General features: G+C 43.9%; 1 protein-coding gene across 3 annotated transcripts in view; it reads left to right on the forward strand.

Annotated features, from left to right (window-relative positions):
* The window catches only part of LOC140455342 (histone-lysine N-methyltransferase EHMT2-like), a 91,180-nt gene that overhangs the window by 51,860 nt on the left and 18,687 nt on the right, over positions 1–20,633 (forward strand). For 2 of the 3 annotated variants that reach the window (XM_072550121.1, XM_072550122.1), the window contains exons 21-26: positions 3,980–4,102; positions 4,862–4,936; positions 6,723–6,824; positions 8,442–8,546; positions 10,555–10,709; positions 16,109–16,276. In XM_072550121.1, the coding sequence (XP_072406222.1) occupies positions 3,980–4,102; positions 4,862–4,936; positions 6,723–6,824; positions 8,442–8,546; positions 10,555–10,709; positions 16,109–16,276 (728 nt within the window). The remainder of the gene's footprint in view (positions 1–3,979; positions 4,103–4,861; positions 4,937–6,722; positions 6,825–8,441; positions 8,547–10,554; positions 10,710–16,108; positions 16,277–20,633) is intronic. The other variant, XM_072550124.1, reaches the window with a different exon arrangement.

Genomic DNA, 20,633 nt, shown 5'->3' on the forward strand with positions numbered 1-20,633 from the left:
TGTGCTCATTTTGAATAGAAGGTCAATGAAATGGTGTCATCTGCCCGGACAGCCTCAGGTGCACCTGTACTCACAGTCACTGCCACAGATTGCCCTTCTTGAGAGTGAACCCACAGAAAGCGCCTGGCCGGGATGGGGGTCCCTAGTTGTCTGCTCAGATCCTGTGTGAACCAGCTGGCGGGAGTGTTTGCATACATCTTTAACCCCTCCTTTACTACCTGCTTCAAGAAGACCACTATCGCCCTGGTGCCAAAGAAAAAAACGGGCAACATGCATTAATGATTACCACCCGGTAGCTTTGATATCTATCATTATAGAGCTTCAGACATTAGTAATGCCACACATCAGGGTGGTAAAAACAATGACTGCAGATGCTGGAAACCAGATTCTGGATTAGTGGTGCTGGAAGAGCACAGCAGTTCAGGCAGCATCCGAGGAGCAGCGAAATCGTCGTTTCGGGCAAAAGCCCTTCATCAGGAATAAAGGCAGAGCGCCTGAAGCATGGAGAGATAAGCTAGAGGAGGGTGGGAGTGGGGAGAAAGTAGCATAGACTCCAATAGGTACCTCACCCTAGTTCCAAACTTCCAGCTCAGCACTGTCCCCATGACTTGTCCGGACTTGTCCTACCTGCCTATCTCCTTTTCCACCTATCCACTCCACCCTCTCCTCCCTGACCTATCACCTTCATCCCCTCCCCCACTCACCTATGCTACTCTATGCTACTTTCTCCCCACCCCCACCCTCCTCTAGCTTATTTCTCCACGCTTCAGGCTCTCTGCCTTTATTCCTGATGAAGGGCTTTTGCCCAAAACGTTGACTTCACTGCTCCTCAGATGCTGTCTGAACTGCTGTGCTCTTCCAGCACCACTAATCCAGAATGCCACATGTCAACTTCAGCATCCCAGATTGCCTTAATTGCCTTAACTAGCCTACCATCGTGATAAGTCCTCGGCAGGTGCCATCTCCCTGGCCCTTCATTCATCCCTGGAACGTCTGGATAACAAGGGCACCTATATTGGATTCCTATTTATTGACTTCAGCTCCACCTTCAACACCATAATTACAACCAAACTCATCTCCAAACTCTTAAGACCTTGGACTCTGATCACCCCTCTGCGACTGGATCCTTGACTTCCTGACTTGCAGATCACAATCAGTAAGGATAGGCAACAACAACTCCTTCACAATAGTCCTCAGCACTGGTGCCCTGCCAGGCTGATACTATACTCATGACACACTCGTGACTGTGTGGCCAAATTCAACTCTAACTCCATTTACAAATTTGCTGATGCCATTACTGTAGTGGGTCTGATCTCAAACAACAATGAGACAATGTATAGGAAAGAGAGAGCTTAGTGGCATGGTATAAAGACGATAATCTCTGCTTCAATGTCAGGAAAACTGGTCATCAACTTCAGGAAGCAGGAGTGGAGGACTCACCCCTCTCTGTATCAATGGTGCTGAGCTAGAGGTGATAGAGTGCTTCAAGCTTCTAGAAGTAAATACCGCCATCAGTCTGTCCAGGTGCATTCATATCGCTGCTCCCATCAAGAAAGCACACCAATTCCTCTACATCCTCATAAAGCTAAGGAAATGTGGCATGTCCCCGAAGGATCTTTCCAATTTTTATAGATTCACTATAACTTCTTATTCAGATGCGTCACAGCTTGGTATGGCACTGATCTGCACAAGACTGCAAGAAATTAAGGGTTGTAAACACAGCCCAGTCCATCATGAAAACCACCTTCCTTCCTTTGACTCTATCTACACTTCCCATTGCCTCAAGAAAGTAATCAAAGACCCTTCCCATCCTGGTTATACTCTCTTCCACCGGGCAGAAGATACAAAAGTTTGAAAACACAAGTACCAATAGATTTAAGAACAGCTTCTTGCTGTTATCAGACTTATGAACGGACACCTCAACTCTTAGTGCTGATCTTTCTCTGCACCTTCTCTGTAGCTGTAACACTACATTCTGCATTCTGTTTTATTATCTTGATGTACTTATGTAAAGTATGACTTGTCTGGTTAGCACACAAAACAATACTTTTAACTGTATCTCTGTACATGAGACAATAACAAATCAAATCTAAGCAAAATCGTTGAGAACAAGGAGGAATTGCTGGGTGTATTCCAATTGCTGAGTTCCCGGCTCTATTTTCCCTGCATTATTTGCAGCTAGGGGACTTGTCCACTGCAATTTCCACTTCCACAGGCACCCTCTTGGCTATGATGCCACAGCCTGCAGTCAAGGCTGTTGTCGATTGAATGGATGTGGAATGGGGGTTAGGAGGCAAATAATTACAGCTGTTTGTGGAAGCATGCTCTCACGTGCTGCAAACAGTGAAATTGTTCATTCTGTCTCTCAGTTCTGTTTTAGAGCTACCCCCAGTGTCACTGTCTGTTCGTATAGGTCGTTCCACTATAATGCGTGTTTTGTTCATGCAAGTTCGCTATAATGCGATTGACGAATTGAGGACAATGTTTCTATAGAACTGACTGTGTAGACAAAAAATTGAGTAGAATGGGTGAGGTTCAGGCCTTGGTCTAGACTGGGTTTAGACCGCCCAAGGAGACTTTGGATCGGTGTATGGACAATTTTCTTAATGCAACGTAATCTTCTTAGAAACAGGAGGAGGCCAATCATTTCTTCTCTCGTGAGTTTATGTCTGACCCACGTCCTAACTCTAATCCATCTCTTGGGTCTATATTCCAGGATATCCTTGCTTAGCTAAAATATTTAACAATCTCAGATTTAAAATGATTTAGCTGAGATAACCTAACCTGACTGAGTTTTGTGGAAGAGTGTTCCATATTTCTGCTGCCTTATGTGTGAAGAAGTGTTGCTCTGATTTTTCAGGTTGTGTCACCTTTTGATTCAATTTGATTTTTATTATTGTCCCATGTAGTGATATACAGTGAAAAGTATTGTTTTGCATGCTATCTAGGCAAATCATACCTCACATAAGGACATCAGCGTAATAAATCAGAATGCAGAATATAATGTTGCCTTGTCCTAGGCAAACCCAGTTAGTGGGTGAGGTTTCTGTCTCTCCTACATGCCTGGTTCCTCTGATGATCGCAAAAGTCTCACTTCAAATAGGCATCTTAACAATTTGTTTAATCATAAATGTCATCCTGTTGCCAGAAGTCTGACTGCTGTGGATCTCCATCCTTGTCTGTTCTGTGCTGCCTTTATACATTCAACAACAATCCATTATATATACAACATTCATTTCCTATTGCTTCCTTTTTTTTAGTATTTTATTGATATTCCATCCAACAGTTGTCTTTATCTAACCCCATCTCTAATGGCATGACAAGAATATCTCTGCTCTAATTTATTCTTTTTGCGAGCCATTTCCTCATCAGTTTTCCTGACTGTAGGACATGCAAGGCAACTTCATATATGTCCACAATCTGGTATGCATTTGGTTTATCAACAGTTTGTTTTCCATGCAGGTTAGTGAGTACTTTAGCCATTTCAAAGAGAGTTGAGCATTGTGATTTGGCAATGGTGGAGATGATCACATGTATGGTGAAGGAGGCAGGGCTGGGCTGTGTGGACAGTTCCTGAAGGATCAAATGCCTACCTTTAATATATTATCCTTTAAAAGCAAAACTGTCAGCAAATAGATGAGCGCCAGCTGGCAGCAGGTAATATGAGAACAGGTGATCAACAACTTGGTAATAGAGAGAGGACTTGAGCCTCCTAAAGGAGCAGGCTGAGGAAGTCGATAGAGAGGGTTAGACAGGGAATTTCAAAGCTTTGGCTAAAAGCACAGCTGCCAGTGATGGTGCAATTGAAATTGGAGATGTGCTTTCTCAACTCTACTTGTGGAAGTGGCTGATTGCAACTGGAGAGGTGACCATTCCAGAACATTGTGACCCCAAGCTTCCTAAATTGGTATTTCCTGTCTAATAAATCTGTTTAAGACAGGGGTATGTAAGATTGGCTTCTTTCTGTCCTTCCTGTTAGGCTGGTGCAACTGTTGACGTATGTGACAAGCTCCAGAGGACTCCATTAATGGAAGCCATCATGAACAACCATTATGATGTTGTCAAATTACTGGCCAAGCATGGGGCATGCGTCTTCCACAAGGTAACTATTTGCCCAAGATGTGGTGAGAAGAATGTTCCCAAATAGTTTCTGGACTCAAAAACAGAAATTGCTGGGAAAACTCAGCAGCTCTGGCCCTCCCTCAGAGCACTGGACTAGAAAACGCTAACTCTGCTTTCTCTCCATAGGTACTGCCAGACCTGCTGAGGTTTTCCAGCAATTTCTGATTTTTGTTTATGATTTTCAACATCAGCGTTCTTTGTTTTTTGTTTTTTTTAAAGTTTCTGGACTACTTTGTTTTAGTGCAAATTCCATTGTACTATTCTGATCACACACACGTACCTTTCAGTACATCACGTTTTGATAACCTGCACCACATGGATTGCAGCAATTCAAGAATGCTGAAAGGCAATTGGGGTTGGGCACTCTCATTCCACGACCTAATTGAGATGACTGCATCCTGCCGAAATGGATTGAAAGGGTACAGAATGGCACAGTTCAGAATTTATCCATTCAGCCCATCAAAATTGTGCTGCAAGTTTTACGAAAATTTCACGTTCTATAATATCCCATCTCAGTAGTTAAGCCTTGAGAGTTTAACCACGTTTTGTTGGATGAACGAGTGTTATTAATGACTGGAGTTGCCTTGGTAATTATTGTCATTAGTATTTTGGGGTGGGGATGTGCACAAGGGGTCCTGTGCATCAGAGATTATAACACCCTACTGTTGGGGAATCAAGCAAAGTCATAGAATTGTAATGATTCAGGAGGAGGTCATTCAGCCTGTCTTGTTTGTGATAGGTCTCTGCAAGAACAGTTTCAACAAGTGCCGCCATTTTGCCCTTTCGTTGTAGCCCGGTAAATACTTTTCCTCAGGTGATTATACAGTTCACTTACAAATGTCTCAATTGAACTTGCCTTCATTGTGCTCTCGGGTTAGTGCGTTCCAGATCCTAATCGCTCACTGCATGAGATTTTTTTCCTCCTGCAACTTCATTTGTTTTACCAATTACCCTAAGTCAGTGATCTCTGGTTTTCAATATTTACTCAATTGGCAATGGATTCTTCCAATCTATCTTTGTCCAGATCCTTTTTGATTTTGAATGCACCTATCGAACCTTCTCCCAACCTGAAGACCGCAGCCTCTCTGGTCTATTCACACCTCTGAAGCCTCTGGTCATAAATCTTTGTTCACTCTTGCTAAAGCTGCCATTTCCTGGCTGAGATGCAGTGACCACACCTAGGTACCATACCACAGTTAGTTCTCAAAGCACTGTGTTGCTCAGTCCTTTGAGGAGAGGAGTTAGGAAGTGATGTTGTACAGGATGTTGGTGAGGCCTTTTCTGGAATACCGTGTCCAGTTCTGGTCACCCATTTATAGGAAGGATATTATTTAAGCTAGAGAGGGTTCAGAAGAGATTTACCAGGTATGGAAGGTTTGAGTAATAAGGAGAGGCTGGATAGGCTAGGACTTGTTTTACTAGAGCATATGAAGGTTTATAAAATCATGGGTACAGAGGGTTAATGATAGGTGTCTTTTCCCTAGGATGGGGGATTTCAAGTCTACGGGGCATATTTTTAAGATGAGAGAAGTTTTTTTTTAAAAAGACATGAAGGGCAAATGTTTTACACAGAGGGTGGTTCAGGTGTTGTATGATCTTGAGGAAGTAGTGAGTGTGGGTACAATTACAACTTACAAAAGACAGTTGCGTGAATACAAGGTTTGGAGGCATATGGATCAGGAGCAGGCAGGCAACACTGGTCTAGTTTGAAATTAACAATGGCGTGGACTGGTTGGACCAAAGGGTCTGTTTCCATGCTCTAAGACTCTATGACAAGTTTCTGGAAATCGTAAGTTGAGTTCATGACAACTTGGGAGTTTCTGCTCCGTGACAGGAAGAATTTGAAAGGACAGCTGAAAGTCTCTCACTTAACAGCCACTGAGAGAGCCTCCCGTCCCTGCCCTTGTGGGGAACATCTGGATTAATGTATTCTTTTGGCTGAGGGATGAGGATAAATTTCTTCACCCAAAGAGGAGTACGCCTGTGGAATTAACTGCCGCAGAAAGCATTTGAGACCTAAGCATTTATTGTTTGAGAAGATCTAGTTCTTCGAGCTAAAAGGTATGGGTGAAAGCAGAAACAGATTTTTTAAAAAAGTTTATTCATAGATGTAGGTGTCACTGGTTGGGCAGTCATTGCTCAGAGGGCAGTTAAGAGTCAGTCACATCGCTGGTAGTGTTTGGTCACATGTAGGCCAGACCAAGTAGGGGTGGGAGATTTCTTTTCCTAAATGAACCAGATGGATTTTTCCCTGATGATCAGCAAAGTTTTCATGGACATTGTTAGACTCTTATTTCCAGATTATTATTGAATTCAACTTCCACCATCTGCTATGGCAGGATTTGAATCCAGATTCCCAGAAAACTGCCTGGATCTCTGGATTAATGATCATATTGAATGGCAGAGCAGGCTGAAAATGGCTGAATGACCTGCTCCTGCTCTTTTTATTCTATGGTGTTGTGCATGAGATCTTGTTCTGCCCTGGTTGGTGTGTTTCTCCTGCCCGTCAGCAACTACAACCATGTTTTGTGAATGTTCTGTTGGATGTAAAACAGGCTGGAAGGTCCCTGTGGTGAGGTATGCTGTCATTTGCCTCTTAGGAATTAGATGCCTCCACTTGCCTACACCATGCTGCTAAGAATGGGAGTGTCCAAATGGTGCATTTCCTGCTAGCTACTGGACAAGTGGATTTAAACACACAGGTGAGTTGTTACCTATGTAAGTAGGGGCAGTGGACATGGATGAGGGTGTATGCATTTCAATCTAATCCTGTGCTAACTGCTTTAAACCGTAGAATCCATTTTTAGAGTGCGCGGGTAGGAAGAACACAGGCAACATAAAATAAAGGGAACACTCCAAAAGGAGTAGGGTGAGTTGGGTATAGTGGTACTTAAGTCATTAAAGGTGGGAGGTGTAATTGAGGGAGTTCTGAATAAAACATGCGGAATGCTAGTCTTTTTGAATAGGAGCATGAAGCATAGCAACAAGATTCCCCCCACCAATTCCATCTGATGGAACAGTCTGCATTTGCCTGGATGGGTGTAAGCATAACAACCCTCAAGGATGATCACCTTGTTTGGTACCTCATCCAACACCCTTCAACATTCACTGCCTCCAGCAAAGCATAATAGCAGCAATGTGTACCGTCTATAGGGTACACTGCTGTAACTCACCAAGTCTTCATAGGTAGTGCCTTCCAAATCAGCACATATTAGGAATAGCAGAAGATAAATGCAGAAGGAACACCACCTGTAAGATTCCCTCCAATTTATGCATCATTCTGACTTGGAATTATCTTACAGTCCCTTCACTGTCACTGTCAAAATTCTGGAAGTGTTTCCAATGTTACATCAAGGGCCGAAGGGCCTGTTCTTCGCTGTATTGTTCTATGTTTCTCTAATGGCATTGTGGGTTTATCTCACATGGACTGTCGCAGTTGAAGAAGACCGCTCACCACCACCGTCTCAAGAATGGGCAACAAACATTGGCCCAGCCAACAATGCCCTCATCCCATGGAAGAATATGTGATATAATTTTGAAAATTTAACACTCTTGATTCAAGACTTCTGAATGTACTAAAGCAGTTCATGTTTTGAGTTGAAATGTAATAATGAAGAGTTTTTTCCTAAATGGGTGATTTGATCAAGTTCCCCGTGAGCTCTGTGTGGTAATACAAACATGATTGTGCCAGAAACACACACAGACATTTCTGGAAAAACTCAGCAGATCTGGCAGCGTCTGTAGAGAGAAAGCAGTGTTAACGTTTTGGGTCCGGTGGCCCTCCTTCAGAACTAATTGTGCCAGAATGTGCTAAGTTCATCATCTAATCCTGTCTTAATTTACCCCTACTCACATAGGAATGATACTGGATGTTGAGGGGATATTGACCCCTGCAGGGTGGATTCAGGAAGGTGGAAGATAAATTGCCTTCTGACTTTCAGGAAATAATGAGATACTCTTGCTTTGAAAGACATGGAATATGCACAATCTGATTTGCCCTGAAAAGTGTATTTGTGTTTAAGCTACTACCTTTTATCATTAATATGCGAAATTTGGGTTTAATAGAATAAATTGACCCAGTACTTATTATGGAAGAGAGTTGGAGGAACATTTGCCCCACTTTTTAACTCATAGGAATGTGTTAGGGATAAATTTGTTTCATTTGTTGTGCAGCCAGATACTTTTCCTGTGTTTAAAGTTACAACTGTCCAGATTCTGTATTCAGCCTGATCCTTTCCATACAATATGACTAAGCTGGGTTTTTAAGTGCTATTAGTCAATGTGATTTTCTCTTTTTTTTTCCCTGTCTCTCCTTATAGGACAGTGGTGGTTGGACTCCGGTTATATGGGCAGCAGAACACAAGCACATTGAAATCATCAAACTGCTCCTAGGACGAGGGGCCAATGTCGCCTTGAAGGACAATGTGAGTAAACCTCTGGAGTCCTTGTTGCTGTAGCAGAGGGAGGTGTTGGTGACGGGTGGGGGAAGAGATAATAGGGTGCAGTGTAAAAATCAAACGTGATATATCTCAGCAGCTCATTCTCATGAAAATTAACGGGGCCAACACCTTTCTTTCCCTGAGACAAAGTGAATCTGATTCCCAGTCACAAGGTATGTCTTAAGGCCTGTTTTCTACAGTATTGGCTTTAAGCAAACGGTACCAAAAGTCATGTTGGAACAGGTTGAAATTCTCTCCATGTAAGGGCAAAGCTAAGGATTATGCATGTCAGTCTTCACACTTCCTTCCATTGAGGAGTAATCTTGTTTCTTTTTAAACCGATACCAGCAAATATCACAGGTGAGACAGATTACAATGACTGTCAATGCAATCACAGAGCTGAATTTCACCTGAGTCTATCTTCCCCTCAGGGGAACTGAGGGAATCCTGTTTGGGCCTGGCTTTCTGAGGAGCCAACTCTGATCTTAGTCCATTTTGAGGTCCGTGGTGAATAATATTCACATAGGATAGTGAAATCAGCATTCCTTTCCATTCAGTCAGCCATTTGTCAGGTGGGTTGTGGTTGATCAGTGTATACCAGAGGAGGTACAGCCCCCCCCCCCCCCCCCCCTCCACCCCACTAATCCCACAAAGATGCGTATATACACTGACACAAAGCTCTGAACCCAACATTGCTATTTTGGGCTGAAGTTTCACCTTGTGAAGAGAAAATGAGAAACCATTTTAAAACAAATGTACACCCTTTCACCCTGTCCTGGATCTCTTTAATCTCACAGGTCTGTGATCTCAGCAGTATAGACAGCTCAACAAGTCTCCATGAAACTCCATGACTACCCAAAGATATGTTAGGACAGCATGCACATGAGGCCTATGAGGTTCAAAATGGGAACTTGGGTGAAAACAGGATATCCCTTCAGTTGTTTATAACTGGCAGGAATACTGAACCAGCCTGCACTTGCAAAACCCAAAACAGAACATCTACTGTCAGACGTGACTTGGAAATTGGTCAGCACTCGCTTTTAGTATCCTAACAACCAATTTAAGATAATCAGTCAATCTAATTCACGCAAAGGCTAATCAGTTAAGCTCATTTACATTTGAAGGAAGTCCCCTATCATCAATTCAAAGCCCCATGTCTGCAAGATAAAAGGAATTTGTTTAAGCTTTGGGTATTTAGAATTACCCAGGAGCTTGGGGAACCTGTAGTTCCCTATTGGTTTCTCCATGACAATCCCTATAACTCACAATCGGAGTCAATTGCGAAACAATCATCAGCCTTTTCCTGGAGTGTGTAAATTGCAGTTGTTTAAAATTTGGAATTCCTGCTTTTGACCGAATGAGTGCAAAACAAAAAGCTTTGGCAACTTATCTCTCTTTGCAGCAATAATTAAAGTACATAGTTTTGTACAATGTTCATCTGTATTCTAATTTTTAAAATATAATTGAGTCTCTGCCTGTCAACTTTTGCAGTTGGTATTGTAAGTTGCTGGGCCGAATGGCCTGTATCAGTATGATAAAGTTTCTATCTAACCTACAATCTAACCTAGTGGGCGGCATGGTGGCACAGTGGTTAGCACTGCTGCCTCACAGTGCCAGAGACCCGGATTCAATTCCCACCTCAGGCGACTGACTGTGTGGAGTTTGCACATTCTCCCCATGTCTGCGTGGGTTTCCTCTGGGTGCTCCGGTTTCCTCCCACAGTCCAAAAGATGTGCAGGTCAGGTGAATTGGTCAGGTGAATTGGCCATGCTAAATTGCCCGTAGTGTTAGGTAAGGGGTAGATGTAGGGGTATGGGTGGGTTGCGCTTCGGCGGGGCGGTGTGGACTTGTTGGGCTGAATCTAATCTAATCTAATTAAACCCACCAAAGGACTGTCTTCACTCTCTTTTTCGGGACTGATCTTTTCCTCATGTCTGAACTGTGCTCGCATCTGACCCGTGTATAACTGCTGTGTTGCCCTCTTCATGGTTAGGAGGAGAACATCTGTTTACACTGGGCAGCCTTTGCTGGCTCCTCCGACATTGCCGAGGTACTTCTGAATGCCAGGTGTGATCTACACGCAGTGAACATGCATGGAGACACCCCGCTACACATCGCAGCTCGGGAGAACTTCTATGATTGTGTCATGTAAGTATCTATCTGCTTTGAATGGCATGTCTGAACTTGCGATGTGAAGTGTTAGTGGCTGTATCGGATACATTGCTGTTCCATAAACTGGCTGTCGCACAGCTATTTTAGACTTGACTGTTCATCCTCATCCGAACCTTAATCCAAAAACCTGTCACCCAACTCCTAACTCTCAACCAGCCCATTTTCCCTGTAACTGCCTGTACTTGCTGACTTGTATTGTCTTTCTTTTTCAGCACTACCTTGATTTTAAAATGATCATCATTGCTTTCAGTTCTCTTCATAACCTTGCCCTTCACTGTCTTCACAATATCTATGGCCCTCCAAGGTATCTTACTTTGCTGATTCTTGCCTATTGTGCATTGTCAGTGTCAGTGGTGCCACCACTGGCAACAAAACCGTCAGCCTAAGATCTGTAATTCCCTCGCTAAACATCTCTCACCTCTCTACTTTACCTCTTGATAAAGCTGCAGGACCTTCCAACATTTGAGGCCTTTGTCCAATGTTGCTCCTTTCGAGGCACTGTTTATCCTTTTAATTTTGTTCTTATTTTGCACATACGCAGTCTTCCTGTTCCAACAACATCACCACCTGCACTAGGAGCTGGTCATACACCTCTCCCTGGATACTCTGTTTACGTTTTCAAGTAGTTCATCAGCAATGATATGCGGACATCGCTGCACAGGTGATGCCCATCTCTTTTTGCCTCTGGGAAGGTGATGGACAAGGTTTCTTCTTGAACTGCAGCAAGCCTTGGGGATGGGTAGCACTTGGGGAAGTTCCAGGATTCTGACCCAGTGACATTGGTGAATTTCCATAGATGGTATGTAGGCTGGAGAACAATTTGCAGGTGGTGTTGAAGTCATGAATTTTCTGCCCTTGTCGTTTTAAGTGCTAGAGTTCCTGTGTTTGGAAGGTGCTGTCTTAAGGAACTTTGGTGATTGTGACAGGACATCCTGAAGATTGTGCAACGCCTGGATGTTTGGGGTGAAAGGAGTGAATATTGTCGGTGGCAGATGGGGTGAATCATGCAGCTTAAGATGTAATTTATAACCTGTTTTCTCAGAAGGATTTTTTCTTTGTGATTTTTTTTATTCAGCACCCCAAAGAGTTTGAAGAGAGGGTCAGAAGTGGAATAAGGTTAATTTGGGTCAGGAACTGCACTGCTGCAATTCTGAAGTGCACCACTAGGGATCAGTACAACCCATCTACAGTAAAATTAGACAATGTGCCAGTCCAGATTAGAGACTACATCCTAGTATTTGTGTACAGGCACATGAACACATACAGACATGCATACACGTGCCTGCACACGCACCTGCGCGCGCGCACCCACTTAACGGAACCTGAACTGAACAGCCATAAAAATACTTCGGGACTACAAGGGCAGGTCAGAATTAAGAGTTTTGCAGCAAGTAATTCACCCCCTGACCACCATCTACAAGTCAACAATGGGCTGGACTACTCAACATTTAGCTAGATAGGTACAGAGTCAAAAGGTATGGCAGGTGGAAAAGCACCGCAGATCAGGCAGCATCTGGGTAGGAGAGTTGACATTTCAGAATTCCTGATGAAGGACTTATGCCCGAGACGTCGACTCTCCTGCTCCTCGGATACTACCTGACCTGTGCTTTGCCAGCGGCATATTTTTCAACTCTGACTCTCCAGCATCTCACTTTCTCTTAGACGGGTACTGCTCCAACAAGACTCAAGAGGCTTGACACCACTCAGGAAGAAGCAGCCCATTTAACTAACACCCCACTGACCACCTTCGGTTGTCACTCACTCAATTGCTGCATCACTGTGTCCCTCAATATTAAGATGTACTGCAGCAATTACTGAAGGCAGGCTTGACTGCATAAAAGGATGATGGAGGTGGGAACCCTCATGACATCTAACTGGTATATAGACAAGTACTTTAAATGCCGTAGCATATCAGGCTACAGGAGTAACAAGTATTGGAAAATAAGATTTGAATAGATAGATGCTTGATGATTAGTGGGGACACGATTAGTGACGTTTCATGCTGTTGAAGATTTATTACTTCCTCAGTAGCTCTATCCAATCTGTGACCTCTACCAGCCGGAAGAAATGTTAAGATCCTTGAACTCCCTTCCTAACAGCACTGTGAGTGAACCTACACCAGGTGAACGACAGCACTTCAAGAAGGTGGCTCACAAGCACATTCTCAAGGGCAATTAGTGATGAGCACTAAGTACCCCCTCAGCTTGCTATCAAAACACCCAGTCCCCATGAACGGGTAAATCAAGACATACATAAAAGCACACAGATTACCAGGTACATTTCAAGATGTACAAACATTCTCATATAAAAAATCTAATTGAAGCATTTAAGGTGATGAAAGGGATTGCAGGATAGATGGGGAGAAATTATCCATTCTGAATCAGGGAATCTTTAGGGGTGATGTCAGAAAGTAATTCTTCACACAAAGGTTAGATTAAGTCTGGTACAATCTCATTAAAAAAAAAACTTTAATGCTGGAGGTCAAATAAAAATTTTACGATCTTATTAATCCAAATTAAGAAGCAAAATACTGTGGACGCCGGAAACCTGAAATAAAAACAGAAAGTGATGGAGAATCTCAGCAGGTCTGGCAGTATCTGTGGCAGCATCTCTCCACAGATGCTGCCAGACTTGCTGAGTTTCTCCAGCAGTTTGTTTAGAGAGTTTTTATTATAGAGACAGTAATGTGATGGACATTTATATAGTTAAAGAGTCAAACAGCATGGGAACAGACTCTTTGGTCCAACGAATCCATGCCCACCTTAATCCCAAAAAAAACTAGCCCTACCTGCCTGTGCTTGGCCCATATTCCTCCAAATATTTCTAATTTATGTAGTCATCCAGATATCTTGTAAAACATTGTTATAGTGCCCGCATCAACTACTTCCTCCGGAAGTTTGCTCCACACAAGAACCAATTGCTGTTTTAAAAAAAAATTGCCCCTTATGTCTCTTTATAATCTTCTCTCACCTTTTTTTAAAAATATGCCCCGAGTCTTGAAATCCCCTACCCAATGGAAAAGAGACCTACCATTAACCCTATCTATTCCCCTCATTATTTTATAAACCTCCAGAAGGTCACCCCTCCACCTCCTTAGTTGAAAAGTGGATGGTGGGGGATGGTCAGACGTAACTAAAGGGAAGGTCCAGGACACATTAGAGCGTGGGGCTTTAATTAAATACCAAAGATTTTATGGATCAAAAGGCAGTAACTGTAGGAAAGGAACAATGCATTGGTCCAGATTACGTGTTAGAATGGTAGAATAATGGACAGTTCTGTCTGAAAACAAAATTAGCAAAACGGAGTACAAAGTTCATGATTGATATTGTTGAACTCAGTGTTAAATCCAAAATTGAGATGCTGCTCCTCAAATTTACATTGACCATAAATATGATTTTTCTATGGTATTAGGCAAAGGTACATAAAGTAGATGAAGTCAAGTATGCTTCCTCTGGTTAAGAGCTAAATCTAGTAAGCAGTTTCTTTATTTGTTCATGAGGTGTAAGCATCCATAGCAAGATTTGTTGCCAGTCCCTAATTTCCCATGAGCATATTGGCTTGCTGTTTCAGTTCAGATGGCATTTGAGAGTCAGAGATGTACAGCATGGAAACAGACCCTTCGGTCCTACCCGTCAATGCCGACCAGATATCCCAACCCAATCTAGTCCTGCCTGCCAGCACCTAGCCCATGTGCCTCCCAACCCTTCCTGTTCATATACCCATCCAAATGCCTCTTAAATGTTGCAATTGTGCAAGCCTCCACCACTTCCTCTGACAGCTCATTCCATACCCGTACCACCCTCTGTGTGAAAAAGTTGCCCCTTCAGTGTCTTTTATATCTTTTCCCTCTCACCCTAAACCTATGCCATCTAGTTCTGGACTCCCTGACCCCAGGGAAAAAACTTTGCCTACTTATCCTATCCATGCCCCTCATAATTTTGTAAACTTCTAGGAGGTCACCCCTCAGCCTCTGACGCTCCAGGGAAAACAGCCCCAGCCTGTTCAGCCTCTCCCTATAGCTCAAAATCCTCCAACCTTGGCAACATCTTTGTAAATCCTTTCTGAACCCTTTCAAATTTCACAACATCTTTCCGATCTAGGTCTATGAAGTAGGAGCTGGAGTAAGACTGTCATGTGGGCTAGACCTAATACAGATTTACTTCTCTAAAGGATTTCCTACAATCGTTGACAATTTCATGGTCACCATCATTGAGACTGGCATTTTTTTGTAAATTTATTAACCTGATTTAAACTCCTTCACCTACCATGGTGGGATTTGAACTCATTTATGCCAGTGCCCTGGAGAAAAACATGAATGCTAGAACAGGCTTAAGGGGCTGGACAGTCTTTGTGTCTTTATTAAATTACTTAAAGGTTCTGAAGAGCAAAGGTGTTTAGGTGTTCTGGTGCATGTGTCTCAAAAGGTTAGTATGCAAGTACACCACAGGATAATCAAGACCATAAAACGTCAAAGACGCAGGAGGCCATTTGGCCCAATGAGGTTTTCCTGCTCCTCGGATACTGCCTGACCTGCTGTGCTTTTCCAGCACCACTCTGATCTAAACATTTGGCCCAATGAGTCCACTCCACCATTCAGTGAGATTGTGGTTGATCTTAATAATCCTAGCTTCCACTTTCCTGCCTTTTCCCCTAATCCTTGATTCCTTTGGTTAGAAATGCAAGAGTCTCGAAATGCACTAACTGACCCAGCCTCCACAGTAAAGAATCCCACAGCTTCACAACCCACTGAGAGAAAGAAAAACCTCCCCATCTGTCTTAAATGGGCAATGCCTTACTCAAGAAAGCTAACAGGGCGCTATTCTTTATTACAGGAGTCATCATGCATAAAGTTATGTTATGTTTGAGTTAGAGGGCCTGAACAATGCTGTCTCTTTTGAATACTGTGTAAAGCTTTAGTCTCCTTATTTAAGGAAGGATGTAAATGCATTAGAGGTGTCTCAGCAAAGGTTCGCTAGGTTGATAACTGGAATGTGTAGTAGGTTGTCTTGTGAGAGTAGGTTGCACAGGCTAGGCTTGTTTCTGGTGGAGTTTTGAAGATTCCGGATTGGATTATGTAAGATCCTGAATGATGTGAATAAGCTGGATGTGGAAAGAATCTATCTTCTTCTGGGTGAATCCCCGACTAGGAGGCACTGTTTAAAAGTTAGGCATTACCCTTTAAAGACACAAATGAGGAGAATATTATTGTTTTCCCTCCTGAGGATTGTGCAACTTTGCAACTTGCTACCTGAGAAGGTCATTGGATACTTCTAAGGCAGAGGTAGACATCTTCTTGCTAGGCAGGTGAAACGTGGGATAAATATTGGGCAAGAAAAGAATGAGAGAAGCTCCCTCACTGAGTTCTTGTATTGCAGACTGTTTCTGTCCCGTGGAGCGGACATCGAGGTGAAGAATCGTGAGGGAGATAGCCCTCTGGATTGCTGCATCATGAATTCTCAGGTCTGGTTCGCCCTGCAGCTCAACAAGAGGCTGAAACAAGGCATCTTGAATCGAGCAGTTCGCACGGAAAAGATAATCAGTAGGTGAGCTGGTTTCTGTGCTAAACCTTTGTGTTTGGATAGAGGTAAGGAGCACAGCCTATTCCTATGGGGCAAATTTATAATGACCTTTCTCTGATGACCTGCCACACAGTAGTCTCATGTGAAAAATTAGGAGTTCTGGAAACAAATAGCAAAGCAAGGTTAGAAAATATAGCAAGTGAAGAGTAAGGTTGAAGACAAATAGAAGGTTATCCTCCATGGTAAAAATACGAGGACCCCTTTTAATTATCTTTCACATCGATGACTTTGGTGAAAGAATGCATTTTTTTCTTCAGCCAGAAATGTCAATGGCGGGATGATCCATCTCACCCACCTCAGGTCGTCAGTATCACAGATACCGCAGTCTCCAGCAAGCTCAATTCATACCATGTTCTATCAAATGTCCGAAGGCACTGCCTGTTAGACTGTGTGACAGCATTTCCAGCATATGAGCTGGGATTGCTGCACCCTAGCCAAGCTAATCCAGTACAGCTGTAACAGTGGCATCTATCCAACAATGTGAAATGTTGTCAGTCATGCCCTCTCTAACAAAAAGGCAGGATAAATCCAACCTGGCCATTTGCCATCCTATCAGTCTGCTCCCTATTGCCAGAAAAGTGATGGATGGTACAATCATGTATGCCATTAGCCATAGGAACTTGAGTAGGGCATCATGCTCTTTGAGTCTGATTAACTACCTTAACTCTACTCCTGGTTTACTAACACCTTCCCACCCCGACCTCAAATTTACCTGGACCGTCTCCCTCCCCTTCCTAGACCTCTCCATTTCTATCTCGGACGACCGACTCAACACAGACATTTATTATAAACCAACTGACTTCCACAGCTACCTAGATTACACCTCCTCCCACCCTGCCCCCTGTAAAAACGCCATCCCATATTCCCAATTCCTTTGCCTCCACCGCATCTGCTCCCAAGAGGACCAATTCCAATACCAAACAACCCAGATGGCCTCCTTCTTCAAAGACCGCAATTTCCCCTCAGACGTGGTTGATGATGCTCTCCACCACAACTCCTCCACTTCCCGCTCCTCTGCCCTTGAACCCCGCCCCTCCAATCGCCACCAGGACAGAACCCCACTGGTCCTCACCTACCATGCCACCAACTTCCAGATACCTCGGATCATCCTTCGTCATTTCCGCCACCTCCAAACAGACCCCACCGCCAAGGATATATTTCCCTCCCCTCCCCTCCCCTATCAGCATTCCGGAAAGACCACTCCCTCCGCGACTCCCTCGTCAGGTCCACACCCTCCACCAACCCAACTTCCACTCCCGGCACCTACCCCTGCTACCGCAAGAAATGCAAAACTTGTGCTCACACCTCCCCCCTCACTTCCCTCCAAGGCCCCAAGGGATCCTTTCATATCCGTCACAAATTCGTCACCTCCACACACATCATTTACTGCATCCGCTGCACCTGATGTGGCCTCCTATACATTGGGGAGACAGGCCACCTACTTGCAGAACATTTCGGAGAACGCCTCTGGGACACCCGCACCAACTAACCCAACCGGCTCGTAGCTGAAGACTTTAACTTCCCCTCTCACTCCGCCAAGGACATGCAGGTCCTTGGCTGCCTCCATCGCCAGACCATGGCAACACGACACCTGGAGGAAGAGCGTCTCATCTTCTGCCTAGGAACCCTCCAACCACAAGGGATGAATGCAGATTTCTCCAGCTTCCTCATTTCCCCTCCCCCACCTTTTCTGAGTCCCAACCCTCGGACTCAGCATCGCCTTCTTGACCTGTAATCATCTTCCCGACATCTCTGCCCCCAACCCCTCTCTGGCCTATTACCCTCACCTTTAACCTCCTTCCACCTATCGCATTCCCAACGCCCCTCCCTATCTTTTATCTTGGCTTGCTTGGCACACCCTCCTCATTCCTGAAGAAGGGCTTATGCCCGAAACGTCGATGCTGCCTGACCTGCTGCGCTTTTCCAGCAACACATTTTTCAGCTCTGATCTCCAGCATCTGCAGTCCTCACTTTCTCTTATGACACTATTGCAAGTTTCCCCTCATTCCGTTAGTATACAAAAATCTATTAATTTCTGGCTTAGTAATCTGCTCCCTGATTCTCAGTTTGGGTTCTACCAGGCTCAGACCTCGTTTACAAACTGGTCTGACAGTGGACAAAAGAGTCAAATTCCAGAGGGGAAGTGAGAGTGACTACAGTTGACATTCAGACAGTATTTAGAGAGATTGTTGCATCCAGCAAAACGGGAGATAACAGGATCTGGGTTGGAGTAATACCTAGCTCAAAGGAAGGTTATGATTGTTGGAGGTCAGTCATGTTAGTCGCAGGGCATCATTGCAGGAGTTCTTCAGGGTAGTAGTGTCCTCAGATCAGCTGTTTCATTTATCAATTCTCCTCCACCACGTGGTCAGAAGTAAGGATGTTCATCAATGATTGTGTAATGTTAGTACCATTCGCAACTCCTCAGATGCTGAAGCAGTCTGTGTTGATATGACAAGTGGCAGATAATATTTGCGCCACACAATGGTCAGCTCTGACCAGAAAAAATTGAATGAGCATGCCTTGATAGTCAATGACATCACCACCACTGATGATCCCCTACTATCGACATCCGGGGGTTACCATTGATCAGAAACTGAACTTGACCAGCCATTTAAATAACGTAGCTTACTTCACTGTTGCTAGGTCAAAGTCTTGGAGCTCTCTGCTTAACAGTGCAATGGGTGCACTTAGATGCTAAATGGCAGTTCAAGATGGCAGCTCACCAGCTCCTTGAGGATAGTCGAGGATGGGCAACACCTTACCAGAGACATTGCCATTTCCCGACCAATGAATTATTTTAAAAAGCAAAGATTATTTGGAGCCAAATGACCTGATATAATGGTATCATAGAATCATTGAATTTTACAGGACAGACAGCGACCATTTGACCCATTGTGTCATTACCAACACCCTATACAATTACTTAGCTAGTCTCACTCTCCAGCCCTATCTCCATAGACCTCCTAACTTCATCTCTTTCAAATAGACATCATGCTGTCTTCATGAGAATGGTCCCAGAAATGAAAAGCTTAACATATGAGGATGTTTGAGGACTCTAGGTCTATACTCGATGGAGTTTAGAAGGATGAGGGGGGGGATCTAATTGAAACTTACAGAATATTGAATGGACAGTGATGTTGGTAAGATGTTTCCATTGGTAGGAGAGACAAGGACCCGAGGGCACCTTATAGAAAGGAGATAAGGAGAAACTTCTTGGACCAGAGAGTGGTGAATCTATGGAATTCACTATCACAGAAGGCTGCGGAGACCAGGTATTGAGTATATTTAAGACTAAGATAGATTAGTTTTGATTGTCAAGGGGATCAAGAGTGACAGGGAGAAAGCAGGAGAATGGGGTTGAGAAACTTAGCAGCCCGATAGAATCTACTCCACCATTCAATGGGCTGAATGATCTAATTTCTGTTCCTATGCCTTATGGTCTTATGGAATCTGCCTCCATCACTCTCTTAGGTAACGCACTCCAAATTCCCCACAATTCTGTAAGTGAGATTTCTCGATGGGAACTGGAAGTTGGCCTTGTTGCAGCAATTCAAGAAAGCTGGAAAACTGAAAGGAGCAATGTTACTGAGAATGCTGTTCTATTTGGTGTAGACTCGGAGAATCCCTTCAGTGTCGAAGCAGACTGTTCAGCCCATCAAGTCCACACCAATCCTCAGAAGAACATCCCACCCAGACCCATCCCCTGCCCCTGTACGCGGCGTTCCCCATTACACCTAACCTGCAAATATTAGGACTGGGAGTACACCAGAGCACCCGGAAGAAACCCGCGCAGACACCGGGATAACGTGTAAACTCTACACAGACAGTCACCCAAGGCTGGATCCCTGGTGCTGTGAGGCAGCAGTACTCGCCACTGTGCTGTCCCTTCAGTTCCATACTGCATTGTACCTTAACTCTGTCCTTGGCTTGGTCCAGTCTGACATTTCGTCCACGCTGGTTCCTCTTAGCGTTTTGTAAGTTAAGATAGCAAGAACATCTGAATGCACATTGCAGTCAACAAAGTATGTTCGAAGTGTGGTGCAGGTTGGGTGGCCTTTACCTGCACGTCTGAAAACTGAAAAGATCCAAAAACCAATGGTCTTTTGAAAGCGAGCCTAAACCTGTAAGGGTCAAAAACTGAAAATATCCTTTCTCCAATCATTGGTTGTTGCCAAGATTTTCAAATAAGCCATTCATATGTCATATAGGAAACCTGTCATATAGGAAACGTAGCAGCCAAATTTCTGCCAAGGGAGCAAACAGCAATGAGATGATTGTTGTACTCTTGTTTTATATTTTTCCTTCTAATTTAACCTGT

Source organism: Chiloscyllium punctatum, chromosome 30 (genome assembly GCF_047496795.1).
Source record: "Chiloscyllium punctatum isolate Juve2018m chromosome 30, sChiPun1.3, whole genome shotgun sequence".
In the NCBI taxonomy this organism is placed as follows: Eukaryota; Metazoa; Chordata; class Chondrichthyes; order Orectolobiformes; family Hemiscylliidae; genus Chiloscyllium; species Chiloscyllium punctatum.